Source organism: Hirundo rustica, chromosome 20 (assembly GCF_015227805.2).
Source record: "Hirundo rustica isolate bHirRus1 chromosome 20, bHirRus1.pri.v3, whole genome shotgun sequence".
Lineage (NCBI taxonomy): Eukaryota > Metazoa > Chordata > Aves > Passeriformes > Hirundinidae > Hirundo > Hirundo rustica.
Genome location: NC_053469.1, coordinates 4,445,807 through 4,465,865, shown reverse-complemented (window position 1 = coordinate 4,465,865; position 20,059 = coordinate 4,445,807). Strand labels below are relative to the sequence as shown.

The window sequence follows — 20,059 nt, the reverse complement described above, 5'->3', positions numbered from 1 at the left end:
GATCTAACAAGGAGCCAGTGCAAGGAGGATGCAAAGCAAGGTCACGTCCAAAGCGTGAAAAGCTGCACATTTACTCTGTAATCAGTGACCCTCTTCCAAACTTGGCAGAGAGGCAGCACTAGCACGCCCTGCGCTGACAGCTCTAATCCCATCAACTCTCGGCTTCGCAGCGGACGAAAGTGGAACTGTCTTGAAAATGAGGTGGTCAAAATAGTATCTGTAATGGACAGGCCTGCTCAGTGATGTGCAAAGGGATCTCAAACCAGCAGAGTGGGAACAGTGTTAGCCTAACTTCACCAGCATGTGACAACCTGCCACCAAGCACGCAGCTGGGGCTGATGGAAACTGGGAAGAGCAGGAACCTGGAGAGAACAATAGATTTTATGCACAGGAGAGACAGAGCTGGACTGTACCCACTGCTCCGGGTGACTTCGGAGGGCACAGGTGGCAACTGCAGGATGTGAACTGCTGTTAGGAGCCTGCATTTAGTAACCACCAACCTCACCAAACACAACTTTACCTCCCTCAGCTTTGTCTTACAATTGCAGGAAGCTACAGCCAACTCTCCCCCTCACCAGCATTTGACATTTTGCGTTTCCTACATACGTCTAACATTTTCTAAAACCTGCTGAGGTTGTCCATTCCTTTCTGGCCATTTTTATATGAAATTTCCTCCCAGCAGTTCACTAGACCAGACCACAATTTAGCATATATTAATACAAGAGACATTTTCTTAACCAAAAAAAAAACCCCAACAAATAAAGGCAGCCTCGCGTTAAGGTGCGTTATCATCTCTTTGGAAAGTCTCACCGAAGGCGTCTGGAGAGAATCAGTGAGAGAGGTTTCAGAAGGAAGGCAGACAGGAGCATTCCCGTTAAAGCTGCTCTCCTGAGAAGAGGAGTTTGGCACATCCACAGTGCTGGGTGACTGGCTGGCTGCGGCGGGCACCGCTAGGTCGGGGCTCTGGGATGGATGGACGGGCGGAAAAGGCGGGGTGGAGCAGGAGGAGGAGGAGGTAGAAGAGAGGAAAGGAGGTATGGAGACTTGGTTGTGAGGCACAAAGTCCTGGGAGTAGGACCTAAACACAGATTTGTACTGCAGGACGCAGAGACACAACACAAAAAACAAGGAAGATGGGGAAAGGAAAGAGACAGACAAAAGAAAAAGTAATTAGATTGGCAGCAGCGTAGCAGCGACAGCACAAGGCATTTCTAACACAGGCAGCACTGTTTTACCATCCACACGCTAGAGCAGGAATTGCTACCTGGGATACAGCAGCCAGGCTTTTCCTGGAGAGGCGTGTTCCTGCACCACCAGCAGCCTGGCTGCTCATCTCACAGAGGGAAAGTGAGCGGCAAGGTGTGACCTGCAGGTATCCAGGCAGGGGAAAGCCTGGATTATCTCAGAACTGCTAATGCAGAAGCACCTGAGTGGAGGAAAGGACGTGAAGGCACACAGCAAAACTCTGAGCATGCTGGAAGTATCTACATAGAGAAAACTGCTTCAAGTGCTTATTGCTTTTCTGGGATTTTCCACAGGATCCAAATTTAAGATGCTTTTTGCTCCAGCCCTGTAATTTAACGGCTACTGTGTCAAGTCTGTTCCAGAACACACAGCTTCCAGGGAGGAGTGGCTGGATACTGCCTTCAAAGTTACACCAAAGGATAAAGGAGATTATGCTGCTACTCCTTCCCATTCGTGAAAAACAGGGAGCAAAAATGGTAATTGCCCTCCGGAGTGATGAATTCCTTATCAAACCGATCCTTTAATGCAGTGCCTTGAAGAGTCAGCTGAAGAGATGAAAAGAGATCATCTGCGTAAAGCTTTATTTCACTATCTCTCCTAATCATCAGATTACTGTTCAGATAATATTAAACAGGGTGCAGTGGGAATATATTGTGCCAAGAAAAACAAGAGCAACCCTCTGTCTTTTAACATCTGGTGCTAGTAAGATTTGCCATCGGGGTAAGTCCAAAACAAAGCTGACAACCATTAAGAAAAAAAAAAAAAAAAAAAAAAGAAAATAATGCTAAATCTGCTGGTGAGGAGTTTATTTTAAAACCTGCAAAGCTGGTCATAGTCAAGTGGACTGAAGGAAGAATCACATCATCCAAAAAAGCCCAGGCTGGAACGCAGTTGTGGCGCTGCTCCATCAAGAGATCTGCTGCAGCACAGAGCTCTCAAGAAGCACTGACACAACTTGCTCAAACCAGGCTGAAAAGTGACACCACTGTGATGTAAAAATAAAGGGAATCAAAGGCAGGAATTTGAGAATTCAGGCTGCATTTTCTCAGGGGAGTTGTTCAGGTAAGAAAAAGCAAAGCTTAGTCCATCACCTGAGCCCCAGCAGCAGCACCCAGCTCGGCAATGGTATTTTTGTTTCTACCCAGGAAAAGATGTGGGCTTAAAAATCTAAACTGAGAACAGCCTCAGGCCAGAAGCCTGGTCAAAAAAGCTTTTGCACTACAAAGGAAAGGAAATGTAAAGGTCAATGACTAGACTTTACCTTCCATCACCTTAATCCTCTAGTGGCTGTGCCTTGTGCCTTGCGTGGAGTCCACCAGTGCTCTGGGTGTATTCTCAGGGCCCAAAACAAATTGCAGGCCAAAATACAGAGGAGAGGAGGGGGATGCTTTGGAAAGAGAGCTTAAAAGACTACTGAAAAATAATTAAAATGCAAATCCCCACCATGTGCCTGCGGCTAAAAGGAGACTGGCCCTAGGACAGGCTCCTCTCTCTTCCTGCCCATTTCTTTCTGGATGAGCAGCGCTGGCTCCAGGGACACTGTCAGCTTTTGGAGCTGCCTCAGTAACAATGACAAGTCTAATCTCTGTATTTACTTTCTGCCTGGATAAATGCTCCACATTTATTCATTTTTACTTGCATGGCACAAACCACTAAATCCCTCCTAAGACGCCAGGCTCATGACATCACCTTGGCTCAGCAGATTCATTATGCCTGCCTGGTATTTCATGATCTCACTGGCATTAGTACAGCAACCATCACCCCAAGTCCCAGCCTGGACCCCAAACCACCGCTCAACAGCTCAAGAAGGCTCTCAAAAAACTGCTGTGCCGATAACAAGATCCTCTGCTCCTGCAGGGGAAATAATTAGCTCCAGCAGAAGCTCTGTGCCAGCCCCCCCATTGCTGGACTTCCTGCACCCACACGACGCAGGGCGTCCTTCACTTTGTACTTGATGGACATCTTCCACCCAGGAGCTCCAAGGGGTTTTGTCCCTGACCTGCTGAACCCAGAGGAAAAGCCAGGCTTTTGCAGAGCAGCAGTGGAGCTCACGCAGGGCAGGAGTGAAAGGAAACGACTGTCCTCAGCCAAGTCACTCCGGGACAAGCAGAGCCCTGCGTGAGGAGCTGGCAGGGTTAGCTCAGGGCACACTCTGCTTCCCTGCCTGCAGCCTGGACCAGCAGCTCAGAGAGATGAGTTACTGCTTCTGGGGCAGGAACACTTGCACACATCCTGCCTCCAGGAGTTTCACACACGTTAATCCTAATCTGAAGGCAACTTAGACCTAAACAGAACATAACATTGCAGAAATTTCAGAAGTTTGAATGCAGGTAAGTCAGTATTGACAATCACTGGATGTTTCTCTCTACCTGGTCTCATAATACACCTTCAGGACAACTTCTTGGCATGAGATACGTTGAAAAGGCCAGTTTGAGGCCCAGGTACCGATGAAAATGAATTAATCTTAATTATGTGATCCGTGAACAATCATTTAAGGATGCAGACAGGCTCCCAGCACGCAGTTAACAAAGGGAACAGTGCAGAGAAGCCTTTGGTGTGCTGGCATTAATTAGTCAGCCTGCTCTCAACTTCCAATCTCGTTGTAAAACTGCATCTTGTAGAAAGGGAGCCAGGGAGCCCCCTCCTTCCTCCGGAGCCTGAAAGCAGCTCTGGAATTCCAGTTATGCAGCCGTGCTGGGACAAGAGCCAAGAGTGAAGCATACTTTTCAAAGGGAAAAAAACCCACCCTGCAGTGGAGATGATGTCCATATGGCACCCATTCCTGCTGCTCCCCAGCCTGACCCAGCCCAGCCAGCAGCTGCCCCAGGAACTGCAGCAATGGCTTCCATGGGATCTGGGTGTTGTCCATCTCCTGGAAGCCTTGTCATCCTCTAAAATAAATACTTTTCAGGGGAGGGGACAGTCCATTCAACACAACTGTCACAAGGAAACAAGCCATCCTTCAGTGCTCCCCCCAAGAGGCAGCAGTTTATCTTGGAAACAAATCAGTGCTCGTTTTAATCAGCTTCTCAGAGGTTTCCTGCAGGGTCAGTAAGGCCTCGGTTACGGCTTCAGGGACACAACCTCCTACTCCATGGCTTTGCTTACAGTGAATATTTCCAAATAATCTCTGGGAAAGCTACAAAACAGGCTGCAACTGGAATCTTTGGGAAAGGATGCTCTCCTGCATCCAAACTCTGGCCCACGCTGCCAGCTCCCACCACAGGGCCAGAACAGAGAGCTCCCTCTCTCACCAGGGCAGTGGTTTTTAAAAAAACCTCTCTGCCACTTGGGAAGTGCTTGCACAAAGCAAGCTTTCAAGCTGGGAGCAGTCTCATCTCCTGGGAGCAGCAGGAAGCAAACGTGCCTGGCCCTGAACATTTACCACACACTGTGACACACAGAGGTCTCCCAGAGGCAGCATCTTTCAACCTTTTCAATCTGCTGCCTTTGATTTTTTTTGCAACGGTGAATACTTCAGAGCAGCCTTCCATCATTAGAAGCCTTGTTCCAGGATGTCCCAAAGGCCAGTGACATTCTGGCTGTTTATTTGGATTAGATGGCAGGAGATAAGCACTCTAATAGAAAACTTATTTCGGGAGCGATGTTTCTTCACACTCACTAGGCAAGGCTGACCACAGCTAACAGGGAGACAGGGATATATATGCAGAGAGTCAGTGATTGCAAGTTACAGCAGTCTCCAGCCCAAATCCAAAGCTGAATTCGATTATATGGCTTACAGAGCACCTGCAGCATCAGCATACAGAGTCTTTACCTTTTAAGCACAGCCTTCCCAGTTACCCTATGGGCTTCTGCCAAATTAATCTGCCATCCTGCCAGACACTCCCAGACCAGGTAGAGCATCAGACTCCCAAAGTATGGAGCTATCAGAGGAAGGGATCAATCTTTTAGATCTCCTCTGCTAATGCTATTAAGAGAACTACGTGGGCAACGTGCCAGAACTGGATGCCCAAATTGTAACAGTACAGAATTATGTTCACAAAATACTGGGTGTTGCAAAGTCGTTAGACCCTAAGAATGTAATTGCACAGACAACTATTGGAAAAGACTTCCTATCTCATGACACAATGCTGGGCTTCCAGGTACTTTTGCTAATGAGGAAGGAAATGCTCCTGCAATGAATGGCTGGAAACACAAGCTGCCAACAGAATGGCTTCAAGCACTGCCGCAGGAAGGGCAGCAACTCCTCAGGCTGGAATGTTTCTCAGCAAGGCCTCTGACCTGGCTGCAAAGCTGACTTCCCTGGTTTTAACTGATGGTTAGCACAGTAAAGGGATGGATGGGGTTTGCTCTGTCTCCTGGCTTCTGCACGAGAAAACACAAAATTCAAACTTTTCCTCGTGGAGGAGAGATTCCTTGCGTATCTTTGCAACAAAACAGCTAAGGGGGCAGCAGGGGAAGAAAACATTTGTAAGATTTGTTAACCATGCTATCATGCACCCCTTGTTGGAAAATAACAGAATTCAACTCAGTTGCACCTACAGTATCAACTCTTTAGCTTGTGGACAAAGCCCCCAGATCCAGATGGCAGATCTGGAAAAAACAGAGTCTGGAGACCAAGACAAGACTTCTAAAAAATCACTCACACGAAAAACATGGGCTGTGTGGCCTATAAAGTCAACATGGGACCGGTTAGAAAGACCCAGAGAGACCTGCAGTGTTCCAACTGCAAGGAAAATGTATAAACCCTCAGAGGAAGTGGTTTTCAGCAGCAGGATCCAGTGATACCAGCAGGCAACAGCACTGTTAATACCAGCGTCCAGGCCCGCCACGGGCAGTGGAAATGAACACAAACAAAGAAGGAATGCTAAACAGGAAAGGCAAAACAATACCTAAGTCAGAGCAGCTGGTTAAAGGGATGCAAACCTTTTCAATCCCCCTTCCCTCTGCTCCAAATTAAGGAGCCAAAACCCGAAGACAGAAACGAACAAACGCATTATGACTTCCCAGCCGTGGTCTGACTGAGGCTCCCACCGTATGAATGAAAACAGCTCGGCCTCTGCTGAGGGCCAGAGCCTGGTGCGTGCTGCAGGCTGGAAGCGAGCTACAGGGAGGGGAACAAGGCAGGGAAAACATGAGGAGCACATGTCTGCACCGTGCACGCCTCTAATCACTTATCTCACCCCCCTTTTCCTGAACATACGTTAGCACGCACGCAAGAAAGGAAAACAGTTGCTGTGGATTTTCTGTGCACTTGCTCAACTCGCCCAAGAATGGTGAGAACAAGGGGGAACAGAAGCTCTGAACTGGAGCTTTCATAAGGAAATCGTTTGCGCCTTCTGCTGGCATCTGACAGCCAATCGGTTTCTGGAAAATTCCTGGAAACGTTTCTTAATTAAAAAGAAAACGTAAGAAAAAAAACCTCAGCATTTTGAGAAAGGCAACCTATTTCTCCACAGCGAAGGATGCAGCCAAATTTCCACTCATGGCGTGTACGTGCCTTGGAGATACAACTGTTCCTTGTTTCAGCGAGGAAAAGCTTCCACAAGACTTTCTGCAGCCCTTGGTGGAAAATGTGCGGATGGGCAGCAGCGGAGCTAGTCCTGGATGATTTCCTCTGTCAGTGCAGAGTTCTCCAGCTGCCAGGAAGTAACGAGATTTCAAGACCTGATTATCCCTGCTGCTCGGATACCTGCCCACCCATTCCCAGGCAAACTGCGCAAGGATTGATTAAAGCAAGGGACAGCAGCTCTGTGCTCACGAGAAGAAGGGAGGGAGGTGATCAGCTGGAGAGAAACTACTGCCAACCATAATCAAGGACAATGCCCTCTTGTTGCAAACCTCCTTTCCCACTGCTTAGAACTTTCAAAAGAGGTGGGAATCCCCTGAATGATTCTTGCCAGTACAATCCAGTTGTGCCCCCAGTGTGGGATTTGATGGCTCAGCTGTCCATGGGATGGGGAACATGACGCAGCTCCTTAAAACACCAGCCCACACTACCAACACAACCCCAGCTGGCACAGAGGCCAGACACGAGTCAGACTCGTTTAAAAAACAGCTCAACTTGCCAAACCTACGAGGTCTGATCCAGTTGCTCAAGATCTGCCTCTATCCAGTAAAAGCTATTACCTCTGACACAATTTCCTGCAAAGGAGGGAAAAGCACAATTAGTGGGCTGACAGAGCAGCGGTGGCAGCTGGGCTGCAACAGCCCCTGCAGTGCCGAGTGGAGGGAAAGGAGTCGGGGCTCCAGAAAAATTCATCCATTAAAAATGAAAAGATGCTCTGAACAACTTCACCTCTCTCCTGCTGTCTGAAAACAGCCTCGTTAGGCCGTGTAAATCAGGAGTGAGGCACTAATCCTTCACCTGGAGCACAGAGCTAAGGGGATAACGAGCAGGACGGGGCGCAGGCTCGGCCTCCCTGCTGCTGGCACGTGAACAGATGGGGACAGGGACAGGAGGGACAGGTCCTCCCTGGGAGTGACTCCTGTGTCCTCCCTCGGCCTGTCTCCAGGGGAGGAAACAAAGCACAGGACACTTTCTGAAAACTGGCCACACTTACTGACACTGGGTCAGTTGACAGCCATCGAGTTTAGCAGCTCGGACTCCCTGGTGTTGATCCAAGGAGGTTTTTGCTTCCTGTGCAGAATGAATAACAATTTATGCAGGAGATACATAATTTTAGAAGATCTGATAGCCACTGCTGCTATGTGGGTACACAAGAGGCCAACTGCTCAGCTGGCAGTGTCTGAAAGGTGTGCTCTCCCTGGCACTGAGTCCCTCACTGGGGCTGGTGGCAGCTAATGCTGATTTTTGCCAGGTTTATCGTTCACTAGAGGCTCACTTGAGTGGCCTTTCTCTAGGGAGAGAGAGGAAATGAACACAAGAGAATATGAGGAGCAGAGCAGCATGCTGAAGTGCTACTGGTGCAGCTCTCAGCATCCCTTGAGTGAAAGCTCATGGAGCAGATTGCAGGAGGGGCTCTGGTCCTTCCAGCGCTGATGGAGGGCGTCACCCTGGGAGGGATCCAGACCTCCACAGCTGTTCCACATCTTCTTAGGGACAGGGGAAATGGGAAAAAACCGTGGTTATGGCATTACATGGGTCAGCTATGATATATGTAAGGACATTGGTATTTTGCAGCTCAAAGAGACACGTTCAGAGTGAAAAATCTCATTTTTGGCTGTGAAAAAATAGACCAGATAGAGTAATGAGAAACGATGAAATTATCCTACTTTAAAGGCACTAATGGAAAAAATCACCATTTTTAAATAAGCTTATTTCCTTTGTGCATTTGACAGCGCACTGTCTCACTGTTCTCACTGCTCCTCATGCTCCAGCCATTTATTTTACCCCTCACCAAATCCTTGCAAAAACGAGCAAGGATTTTTTTAATGAAGTTTCAACATTTCTTAAAATAATATATTCACAGTAATGTAGTCCAAAGTAAGATGAGAACGGGTCAGAGCAATTTAATAGGTAGCAACCATTTAATACAACAAGGACACTTTTTAAAATCAAAATGCCCATGTATTTTTAGAACATTACAGAGTTGTATTTATAGCCTCTCAATTAAATCAAAAATAGTCAAGTACTTTTATCTAGTCCCACAGTTCCATGTTTTGCTTGCAAGGACCACTACCAAGTAAGAGAGCTGTACCATTCAGGACTTCTACTTCAAATTTTAGAACCGTTTACCTCAAATTTATGCCAACACTAACCTTGGCCACCCCCAGCCCTTTCATCTGCGCAGCAAAGCTGTGATACTGCTCTCTCTCTCAGACAAGTGGAAGCCAAAAGCTTTCATTCATGGCTTGTGAAGTAGCTCTACTTGTAAAGTACTTGAATACTTTCTTCTTCTTCGGACCAGTGATTATCACTAATTTTTAAAGAATGAGTAAGTGCTGAAAGGGGAAGATAGCAGTGGCACAGTGGGAGGATACTGTTTTCAAACATTTAATATTAAACTAATTGAGCACTTCTGAATCTTCACAAGTCTCGGCTGATAATCTCTTCTCCAGAAGAAGCCTAATTTACTAAACATCCAGGTCACTGTCAAAAATAGTGTATTCTCAGTTGTCATCACATGGCAATCAGAGCATAACCACATCGTTTTACATGCAAACGAGCCCCACACTGATGAGCTGGTGGAATCCCATGGTTGAGTTTAATTTCATCATATTAACACTTCGTTATTACTACCATTTAATTTAAGCAGCTGATCAGAGATTTAAGCAGTGCTCTAATACTATTTTGATTTAAATTATTTCCAGCTCCTCCTGCCATTCTCCCTTCATGCTGTAGGAGAGAAAACCCTGCTCATCCATCACCAAATCATACAAGCAAACTGAGCTTGTTTGGGAGCATGGAGATGTGAAGGGAAGCAGACAGGCAAAAATGAGATGGAAGATCTGGTAGAGGCCATTTTCTAGGAAAAAAAAAAAAACTGAGGAGCTGCAGCTCCCGTTCCACGTGTTTGACTAAATCCATGGGTTTTGAGGACAGCACCTTGTTAATTCTCCCAAGGTCAGCCTTTAACTGACTCATGCACATCACTGGCATCATGCAACGGGACAGAAAGACTTTGCAGCTCCAGCGTGCAGCCTGGGGCACACCGAGGTCACAGGAGAGTGCCTGGGCACACGGGCCAGCTCCCCTTCCTCAGTCCCCCACCACAAATGTCAACATGGACAAAGAAAGCTACACCTCCCCTGGCTTCACTCGGTGAGATTTACACCTGGTGAGATTCATACTTGGTGAGATTTACACCCCGTGAGATTTACACACCGTTTCTCCCAGTGGCTGGTGACTCCAGGAGTTCAAACACTCCCAAAAGGAACCTCCACCTTGAGCTGAGAGGGCAAGCAGAGAATTTGCACACAAGTGATCGGCAGTAAGACAATACCCACGTGTTCCAGAGCGGAGGGAACTCACCGAGTGCACAGGAAAGGAGCTGTGCCGGCTGAGAAAGGAGTTAGAGACTGACATAGTGAGGCCCTGAGCGGCACCGCAGTCCTCGGGGGTGAAGGGCACTTTAGGTGGCTGGACACAGTAGGAGACAGAAGAGAAAGAAGAGGCAGCATAGGAGGCCTGCTGAGGACGGGGGAGAAAGCAGGAGACACAAGACACAGAGAAAGAGAGCACAGAAAAGGCGATGAATAAAGGGCAAGAAATGCTAACTGTAAAACAATGCATATAATGGCTGGCTAAACAAACAGCTATTCATACAGCTCATCAGAGCCAGACACACCAATATGCCTCTCTTGAGCTCAAGAGGCACGACAGAAATCACAATTCCAATCTTCTTTGTTTCACAAATCCCTTAAAAAATGAACTCCTGCCTCCCCCTCCCTGCTCCCCCTGGCCAGCTGCTGCCAGCACAGACAAGCTGCTCCTCGCTGCCCTTTTCTCCCCGTGAAATGGGGGCAGATACCCAAAGGAGGATCTGGCTCCAAGCACACAATTCCTGCACACTGTTACTGTTTTCTGGCAACCTGCAGATCGGGAACTTGGCCTCTCCGGTGTGAGCTATGGATCCTCAGTGGTGCTGCTGCGAGACTGGGTGACAGTGACGTCCTGCCATTTCTCTGTCCAGCCCAAGGTCACAATCATTGCACAGGAGGCAGCGATTACACCCTAAGTGACAAATCCTGGCAAGGAATTTCTCCTGAGTTCCCCTATGGTAGGGACACCGAGAGAGGATAAGGTATATTCAGGCTTTCTCAGGCTTGTTGAATCAAACATACAATGTAAACATGTAATCTTATTTTTGATTAAGATCTGAAGCTGACAAGAAAGGACTTCCTCATTATTATATTACAGAGGAGTCCATCCAGCAAAACTCGCTGCTGCTAGAGCAGCTGATGCCCATCTGATTTGCCAAATCAAAGACTCCCAGGGCTGCAGGAGCAGAGGAACAAGAGTCTGGTGGCTTTTAGAGGGATTGTGGAATAAGCCATCACCTGCTTGCACCTCTTTCCCAACAGAGGGAGGAAGGGAGGGAGGCTGCTCTTGAAGAAACCTTTGCTTCAGGGGAACTGCAAGCAACACCTCGATGGTATCAGCTTGTAAAACAACAAGAATGATCAGCAGGCAAAGCAGTGACATCCTGGCTGTGCAGGTAATGATTAAAGGGAAGCAAAGAAATGCTTTGCTTCAGTCAACAAGTTCAGGACAGGAGCAGAATTTCCCTTCTGCACAACGGCTGCAGTAAATCTGTGCTTTGCAGACACTGATCACAACTGTGCAGCCCAAGCCACCTCTGGAAACATCACTGCAAGTGCAGCCACCTCCAGGAGGGGAAGGGTCACACTGATGGGCACCACAAACCCTGGGGAGCTGCCTGATCCTCCAGAGATGAGCCCTGTAAACTCTCTGGGGTCCCCACAAAGCAAAAGGGACGCCAGCATTTAAGGTCTTGTCCCCACAAAGAATTAATGCGTAATACTCAGTTCAGCTCAGCCAAAAATGTCACTTTATCTTTTTAGGGCCTCCTACTTACATCACAGGAATGTGGCTATGCAAATCTCAAAATTAGAGTTAAAAAGTAACACTCTGGGACAGTCAAGCTTCAGCACATACAACATGAAGAAACACTGCAAGAGTCACCCTCACAATGGTAAGACCACGGCTCTGTTCCCACATTTCCTCCCATTTTGTTAATGCCATGGCCAATTTAAGTAAGCTACATCAGAACAAAAATTTTTTTTTAAACAGAACAAATCAGATAATTAATACAAACAAAATACCTCAGGTTGGAGTTGAAAAAAAAATAATAAAGAGAGAGAGAAAAGACATGAAAGGAAAACCCTTAAAAGGAAATGGGACAAAATCCCACCCTCCGCTGAGGTTGGAAACAAGACTGCTGCTGCCATCACTGAGGTCAGGATTTCACCCCCCACATGGAAAAAGGCCCTTTCTGTGCTGTTAAACCCACCTCCCACCCACGTGTGGATGTGCCTTTCCATGCTGGCAGCCTGGGGGGCCAGCAGCACCCTGAGAAACAGGTAAAATCCCGAACCACACAAGGGACTAGCGTGAAGGAAACACGCACGAGTGAAGCAGTGCCTATACCAAAGGTCTGTGCATAACAACATAAAAGCAGTTCTTATGTTTAAACAGCTATTATTAGTGGCATCTCTGATAACATTTCAAAACAGCAGTGGGAACAAGAGTGCAGCAATCTCTTGAAAACAGCACTGCTCAGTGTGTCAGAATCTTCCAAGCAGTCATCGTTACACAAGCCTGGCACAGATTCAGCCCTGCCACGTGGAAGACGAACGTTTCATTTTTTTAGGGCATTTTAGGACCTTCAAAACTTACTGGGAACGGTCTGAACGTGGGGTTAGAAAGCAGCAAAAAATGATGCAAAATGCCTCGAGCCATGTTCACAAGGTGCCAAGGAGCACGATGTGGTAACACCAGTGACACAACCTCCCACCGCCTCTATGTCAGAGCCAGGAGCAGGAATTCCGAGCAGAGCTGTTCCTGGAGCCTGGTGGCCCTGAGGTGTCACTCACCAGCTGCCTCTGCTTCGGTGGGAGAGCAGGAGGAGGTGCCAGATCTTGAGAGGTCTCTGGGCTGATATAGGAGTCATTGATCCCGTAGACTTCCCTGAGGTACTTGTTCTTCTTCTGGTAGATGTGCTCGTTCTGAGGGGTCTGGTAGAACATGGACGGCTGTGGCTCTGAGTAGTCTTCCACAAACTGCATGTAGGCCATCACTGCAAGGCAAAGAGAGGTCACACTCACTGCCCTGGCCTGCAAACCCCAGCTGAGCTCAGCAGGCAGCTGCTTGTTCTCGGAAGGGCACCCAAGCTGTGCCCACAGGGAGCTCACACGGTTGCCATCCACCTTGCAAATCCAAATATCCATCCCATTGAGCCAGCACACAACAAACACCAGCCCAGGCCACAAACACAGCTGATAATACTCTGGAACCAGTGAGGTCTCCAAACAGCTGCTTGAGAAGTCTCATTTACTGGTGCTTGGCCCAAATCCTCACACAGTCCATGGCAACTCTGAGAATATTTCTCAACAGCTAACGTCCAAAGTCACCAAAAAACCCAGAATGACGTCAGTCTGCTTTTTAGGAGTGTAACAATGCAACCCTGACAATAAACCTGTAGTAATTTTTGTGCCTACAGGAAGTCTCACCTGCAGTCAGCAAGATTTCTAGAACCAGGAGCAAGCTGATAAAACTGTTATCAGAGAACACCTACCTGTGAGACTGCGTGCCTCTCCCTCAGCTCTTTAAATGCCACTGCCAATCCTGGTACAAAATACTCACAGAATACTTCTGCAAGTGCCACTGACCACGTGTTCCTACCTCCTTAGCTCAAAAGTCCAGCACCCTTTGCTCCCATCCCTTTTTAAAGCAACTTACCAGCTCCAATTTTCAAATTCAACCGATTCACAAACTTTTGTGAGATGTGGCTCAATAGAAATGTTAAATGGGATCAAATCTTATCTGGAGGACCTTTCCATCTGTACAATATTCCTTCCAAAATCCATGAAAAAAATCCACACAGACAGCCTAGGCAGCTCTGACAGAGGATTAATTACTGCTGCAATATTTTACTGCTGGAGGGGGAGGATGACGCCGCAGAAAGATTACTACAAGCCCACTCCTATTATTAAGGATCAGAAGTGTACTGGATAATGTAAAACAAACAAACACCTGTACACCTGAGAGCAGGGGAAACAGATGTAATTAAGTGTCATGGGAAGGAACAAGCAAGGCCGCCCTGTAAACACGTTGTCATGCACAAGGCACTGTGATCACCCCTCCCTTCCTCCTGATAAACAAGCAGTTGTCAATTTTTGTAAAATCTGGTCATTTGGTGGCAATTATTCAGCTTCTGCTGGCGTTCCTGTTGTACAGCTGAAAGGAGGGGATGACTTCAGTGAGAGCTGTAAACACAAGGAGCACGATGCAGGATTTGCACATCATGAAGCCGGTTCCCACACTGGCTGCAAGGCAAAGCCCTCTGTTCACCTGCCAGGGCAGAACCCCAGGCCAGCCTTTAAACAGGATGCAGCCCTGCAAATGTGTCAGCAGGAAGGGGCTGCTTTGCACCTGTCTTGGGCACCTTTCTTCAGATTTCCTCTAATATTTTAAACTCCATTTGGAAGCGGAGCTAACACAGCTGCCCTTCCCCAAAAGAATTATAACCCTCTTCCAAAAAACAGAATAAAGATAAAAAAGAAATAATGAAAAAAAACCAAAAAAACAACAAACTAGGTCGAGGCAATGGGAGCACAGGAAATGGAGCTGATGGATTTCAGTCCTGACCGGTAACACCTGCTGTCCCCATCCTGTGACCCCATGGTCCTGCCACTGGACAACCTGCTCATGTCCTGCAGTACAGCCAGCCCTGCACAGCTCTGCCAAAGCTGCTGCAATTCAGAGCTCCAGCTCTCCCTGCCACCTGAGCCTTGCCCCTCTTCCTCCCTCAGACTCCCTGCTCCTTCCCAGCACCACCTCACAGTGAAAAGAAGCATGTTCTGAAAATACTGTCTCTATTTGGAGTCACAGGGAAGGTGTAGGAAATACAGAATTACTAAAATAGTCTGTTCAAGTATCGGTGATTCGGTTGGCTAAGGTGCTCTGGAATCATACAACAGCTTCAATGGACAAGATCTAAAGGAGGGTTATGAAAGATATTTCTCTAGCAGCAAAACTGAACTAAGGATCAGGAGTCCTTGCAGAAGCGTAGAGGACAAGAGCTTGAGGGAAGGACCACATTTGGAGAGCTCATCAGCTGAGCAGGACAAAAGCCAAGAAGGCAGGCCTGGCAGTGCTGGCATAATGCAGCAGACAGTGCTGAATCCAGACCAGCCCTGCAGGTTGAGTCACCTACAAAAGCAGCGCTCCACTGCACACCCAGATCTGCAGACACCACTGGGGATCCACAGCTGTGAGCTCCTGGAACGGCACCAAACACCGGAATGACACCACAACTCAGAAGTGTTGGTGAAAAGGGCATCACATCAGACACTTGGGTAAAATTCAATCACTGTAACTCAGGGCACTGAGCCTGAATGCTGTCGGGAGCCTTAACTCAATCTGCAAGGGAATAATGAAGAGCTCTTTTATCTCAGCTCTTTATGGGTCTAACGCATCCATTGTCATGGCAGCTCCCTGGCCTGGCTTGTTACAACTAGTCCTGGGCAGGTGAGCACACCTCTGCCTCTACTTTGTCATCCTTGTTTTCAGACAAAGTGAAGAACAGTTGGGATGGTGAAATACAAACCTGGCACTGCGGGGTGCAAATCAAAATAGGCATCATTAAAATCCTGCCGATCTTGAACAGGAGAGCAAGAGAGAGAGAGCACTCCCAGGACTCCTGTTTGCAAAGGGTCTTCTCTCCTCTCCGCTGTGGGTTTTAACAAGGCAGAAATTTAAAAGCAGATGGGAAATTACATCAGCAGCTCAGTTCAGGCTGCACGCCCTGCAGCAACTGTGCAGAGGGAGGGATGGGGGCTGCAACTCCCCAGTGAGCAGCTGGGGTGGAGTGACACTCTCAAGGCAGCACCCCGGGAGAGAAGGGAGGCGTGAGAGAAAAACCTCTCCCACCACGTGCCCAGTTTATGTCAGTCCTTAACCCAGACAGAAAATATGTGAAATTTAAAAAAACCATGAAATCTCAAGCTGAGGCTAGGAGCACCTTCCCAGCAATCTGCTTGCAGGGCCCTGGCTGCTGTTTCTGAAGGAGCTGAAGCTGCTCAGGGATTTCCAGCACACACCAGTCCTGCCCACATGGCAGAAGTCGCAGGTACTGCTCTCCCAGGAGCCAGCTCTCCTGGCAGCAACGCTGCAGGAGAGGACCAGTGGTTGTTGGAGCCTCAGGGGGTTATTAGGAGATGATCAGCACTAAGGTACCCCCGCAGTAAAGTGAGGCACACCTGCAGAGCTCACTGACAGCTCAGCCCGACCCTGGCGCTGTGGGCAGCTGGGCCCTGCACAGGCACAACAGACCTGTGTGCAAGGGCAAGAGCCAAAATAATGGACATTCTTAAGCTATACCACAGAGCAGCTCGCTGGAGAAGTCAAGGTCAATGAGCCAGTCGTTGCTGTCACCTCTGGGAGGAGAGCTGTTCCTCACAGAGCTCGCATTATCCGCTGGCTAAGCCCAGCCTGCCCTCAGCGTGGTTCCTGCAGTTAAATACCAGCTGCTCACTGGGCACCAGGCTGCGTTTTGTTCCCACTGACAAGGAGGGAAACATGAATAAGTGCCTCACCAGTAGTTTCCAAGCTGTTTGGGGAAAGGATCGTGTTATTTCTGACTCTGGGCTCTTAATGGCAGAAGCTGTTCCGTGTCTGGGTCTTGTTCAGCAGGAGCACGATGCCGGCGCTCGAGCAGAAGTCTGGAGTAATTTGCCCTTAGCACAGTAACATGTGCTCTTACAGCACAGTAAAATAACCATAACTCATGCCAGACTAAAAGCCCTATCACTCCCCTGTTTAAATTATACAGAAGTCAACTCTTGGAGGTCCCTCTGAGCACAGCTCCCAGCAATACACAAGGTTAACTGAAGCAGATCTTCTGTACATTACCCATAAAAATACCACCAGTGTCTCTGCTGCAACGCTTACTGCCAGCTACCAAAAGGACCCACGACAAAGGCACTACAACCAAGTCCCACCTGTGTGAGCTCTGGGTCTTTTTAACAAATCCATGCATCTCCTCCAGATCCCAGGAGCTTGCTGAGGTTGTGGAAGCAGCCCTGTGTCATTACACAAGAATATCTATATGCATCACCCTCTGGGCAAAAAGTATCCTGGGTGTCACCACTGAGTAACATTCGACTGGCCTTTTAAATGCTGAAAATAAAAGTAAAACTAGCAACCACAAATCTGTGGTGTGATGTAGTGTGGAGTAAAAACAATCCAAAATAAATTCTCAGTGAATGCAACTAAAATACTTGCAGCGGTCAGGTATCAGCCCCAAGACTACCACCAGGAAGTTTTGCAGCAAGGATACTTTATCAAATCATCAGAGTTGACAACAAATTAGGTAATAGCTCCTACCTCTCCTAACAATGCAGTCTGATCGATACTCCCAAAATTTCTGATAGTGCCAGATTACAATGAACTCTAATCCAACATCAAGGGAAATTCACACAAGGCCTTGGTAAGTGAGGTTAAAGTTGTGCCCAGGCAATAATGCAGTTTGCTTTCAAACTTGTTTTCAAGTAACTCTTCGGCATCTTCTGTGACACCAGAAAACAAAGACATGGGGCTTGAAGACACAAGCAAACAGCTCAGATCTCTCTTTCAAATGTCCAACTGCCTCTTACCCTGGGTTCACCAGGACTCTCCCCTCCACTGAAGCTGCCTAAGAGCACAGAGGTGCATTTCCCTGCATCCCCCCAGCCTGAGAGGTGCAAGAGCCATCCCTCATCAGTAACAGCAGATGCACAAGGCTCTGATCCTGCAGTAACGTGCTCTACTATCACAGCCCCTGGCAGCTCATATTGCAGCTGAGGATTTTGAACAGCACGAGCTGTAACAACCACCTTTGGCTGTGCCCTTTTACTTCCTTTCTGTTGTCCAAAACCAACCATCTCAGCCTCTTTTTTAGATGATTTTAGGGTCTTTAACTGCTGGAGTACCAGAGAGGAACAAAAGAGATTTCCTGCACATGGGGACACTTGGATGACCCTCACTTTCAGGTGGGTCAAGCCTTGTGCTCTGAGTAAAATCCCTGAGGGATTCCCATGTGGACTGGTTACTTAGGGATAATGGAAATGCTTTTAGACAAGGCATATTTTTAAAGAAGTGGCAGGCAGAATGCACTACACAGGAATGGAGAGAATACACCCTGACACCACACACCCCTCTTACTCCCACCTTATCCACAGAACTGCAGCATCTTAGACTGGTTTGGGTCCTTAAAGAATCCAGTTTCAACCCCCCCTACCATGGACAGGGACACCTTCCCCTAGGCCAGGTTGCTCAGAGTCCCAGCCAGCCTGGCCTGGAAGACCTCCAGGGACAGGGAGTCCACAACCTCCCTGAGCAAAAATCAATCCCACTGAGAAGTCTATAAACTGCAGAAAGGAGCCAGAAGGCCAACTCAGTGCTTTGAAATCAGCTCTTCTCTCGGGCTGCCAGCCATGCAACGTAATTCTCTTCCCCCAGATCCCGTACACGTTACCCCCTCATGCAACACACAGCTGCAAAGCCAGCCAGGGAACTGCAAACCAGTGTCTGCTGCATCTCACTGTGCAGCCCACAGCCTTCCCTGGCAGAGCACTGTGGCTGCCTGTTTGGCAAGAGGTTTCACATTTTTCAGCCATGAACATTAAGGAAATCAGAAGAAGGTTGTGAGCTTGAGATGTGGTCAGCCCTGGTGTGCCAGGAGCCTGGCTGGGGACAGGAGCCTTTGCTTTTAGAGGCTGCTTGTTTTAATGATGTGGGAAATTCTCAGGCATCCAAAGGAAATGAGATCCTGTAGCAAAACAGCAGTACTGGACTGCAGCTAATAGTGTTGTCTTGCACAGCTATGTGGGTGACTGTGCTCCTACTGCCAAGCAACTGCTCTGGCAAGGCAAGGCTGGGTTTTGGACAGAAGAGCAATCCTTTCTCCGAGCTCTTGGAGAGGACCCAACTCTTCTCTGCAGTGGGAAAACAAAACTGAGGAAGGGGGGAAGGAATGGACTTTAAAAGGGAGAACAAACCAGAAAGATCTGCACGGCAGAGTTCAGGTAAACATAGAAGCAACACGGTCCCACTACAGTAATGAAGATGCTGCGTGATTCCAGATCCCTTGGGCCTGGAGCTATCTTGGCCCCAGCAATCACTCCCTGCCCACCACAGCACGGACGTTTCCCCTCCATGTCTTTGATACCGACTATCAGCTTTTGACACACTCAAACAAGAGCATCACCACGAGCACCGCTACTTAGCGACCATCAGAAGCGCGACAACTGCGGGGTAAAAGTAAAACCCAAACACAGGAACTTGCTTACTGTGTTTGTTTTTCTTCTCCGGCAGAGGCGGCGGCTTTTCTGGGTCACTGTTCGAAACTGGAGCAGCAAAATCAGTAATGAATTCCTCAGGTGCTGAAGAGTTTCCCTGCTGGAAAGGCAAAACAGCAGCAAAGGGCGTGAAGGGCATTGAGGAGACAACCACGGCACTCTGCAGGTCATCCTCGGAGATGTTGTCGTACTGGGAGGGGTGCCTCTCGTAGGACACCCTGCAGCCCGAGCTGTCCGAAGTCTGGGAGGCTGCACTCCTTCTCTTCTTCTCTGGCAGAGCTGGGGGAGTCTCTGTCGGCTGCGCTGCTCCCGAGAGGCTGCGGAATTCCGGAGGAGGAGAGCTGCCCTGCGGGAGCTGGAAAGCGTGTCCGTGGAAAGGGGAGCCAGACTCACCCAAGGACTCTGGCAAGGGGCTGAGGGCACCTGACCCCTGCTGAGGTATCTGATCAGCGTTGGAGAGGTCCTGCTGCAGGAATTCATAGTCTGGATCATAGTGATCCGATTGATCTGGCAAAACAGACAATGATGGATTAGTTTCTCTCTTATGCTGTTTAGCCCTTCTCAGTTCTGTCCCTCCCATTCTATCAGTTAATTAATCAGTTCATTTTAATCAGAGTGCAACTTCCTTGCAGCTGGGACCATCTTTTTACACCTTCTGTAACACCCAGACTCCATAAAACTCATAATTAATTCTTTACACTAGCAAACAAATAACAAAAATTCAATAGGTAGACGAATAACACGTGTCATATTTATATCTTTATTTTCTTTCCTAGCATGTAGAAACAACACTGCTTTAGTCTACCAGGACTGTCGTTTCTGCAGACAGGGCTGAAATGAAGAAAACATTCCACTAGAGAGCTGAACT

The 20,059-nt window shown here is 48.1% G+C and overlaps 1 protein-coding gene across 1 annotated transcript in view; it reads right to left on the bottom strand.

The window, feature by feature from the left end:
* Positions 1 to 20,059, bottom strand: part of RAPGEF1 (Rap guanine nucleotide exchange factor 1) — an 84,234-nt gene that overhangs the window by 17,082 nt on the left and 47,093 nt on the right. The window contains exons 9-12 of the mRNA XM_040083002.2: positions 19,183 to 19,698; positions 12,727 to 12,929; positions 10,142 to 10,300; positions 811 to 1,095 (exon numbers count right to left, since the gene is read on the bottom strand). Coding sequence (XP_039938936.1) covers positions 811 to 1,095; positions 10,142 to 10,300; positions 12,727 to 12,929; positions 19,183 to 19,698 — 1,163 coding nt within the window. The remainder of the gene's footprint in view (positions 1 to 810; positions 1,096 to 10,141; positions 10,301 to 12,726; positions 12,930 to 19,182; positions 19,699 to 20,059) is intronic.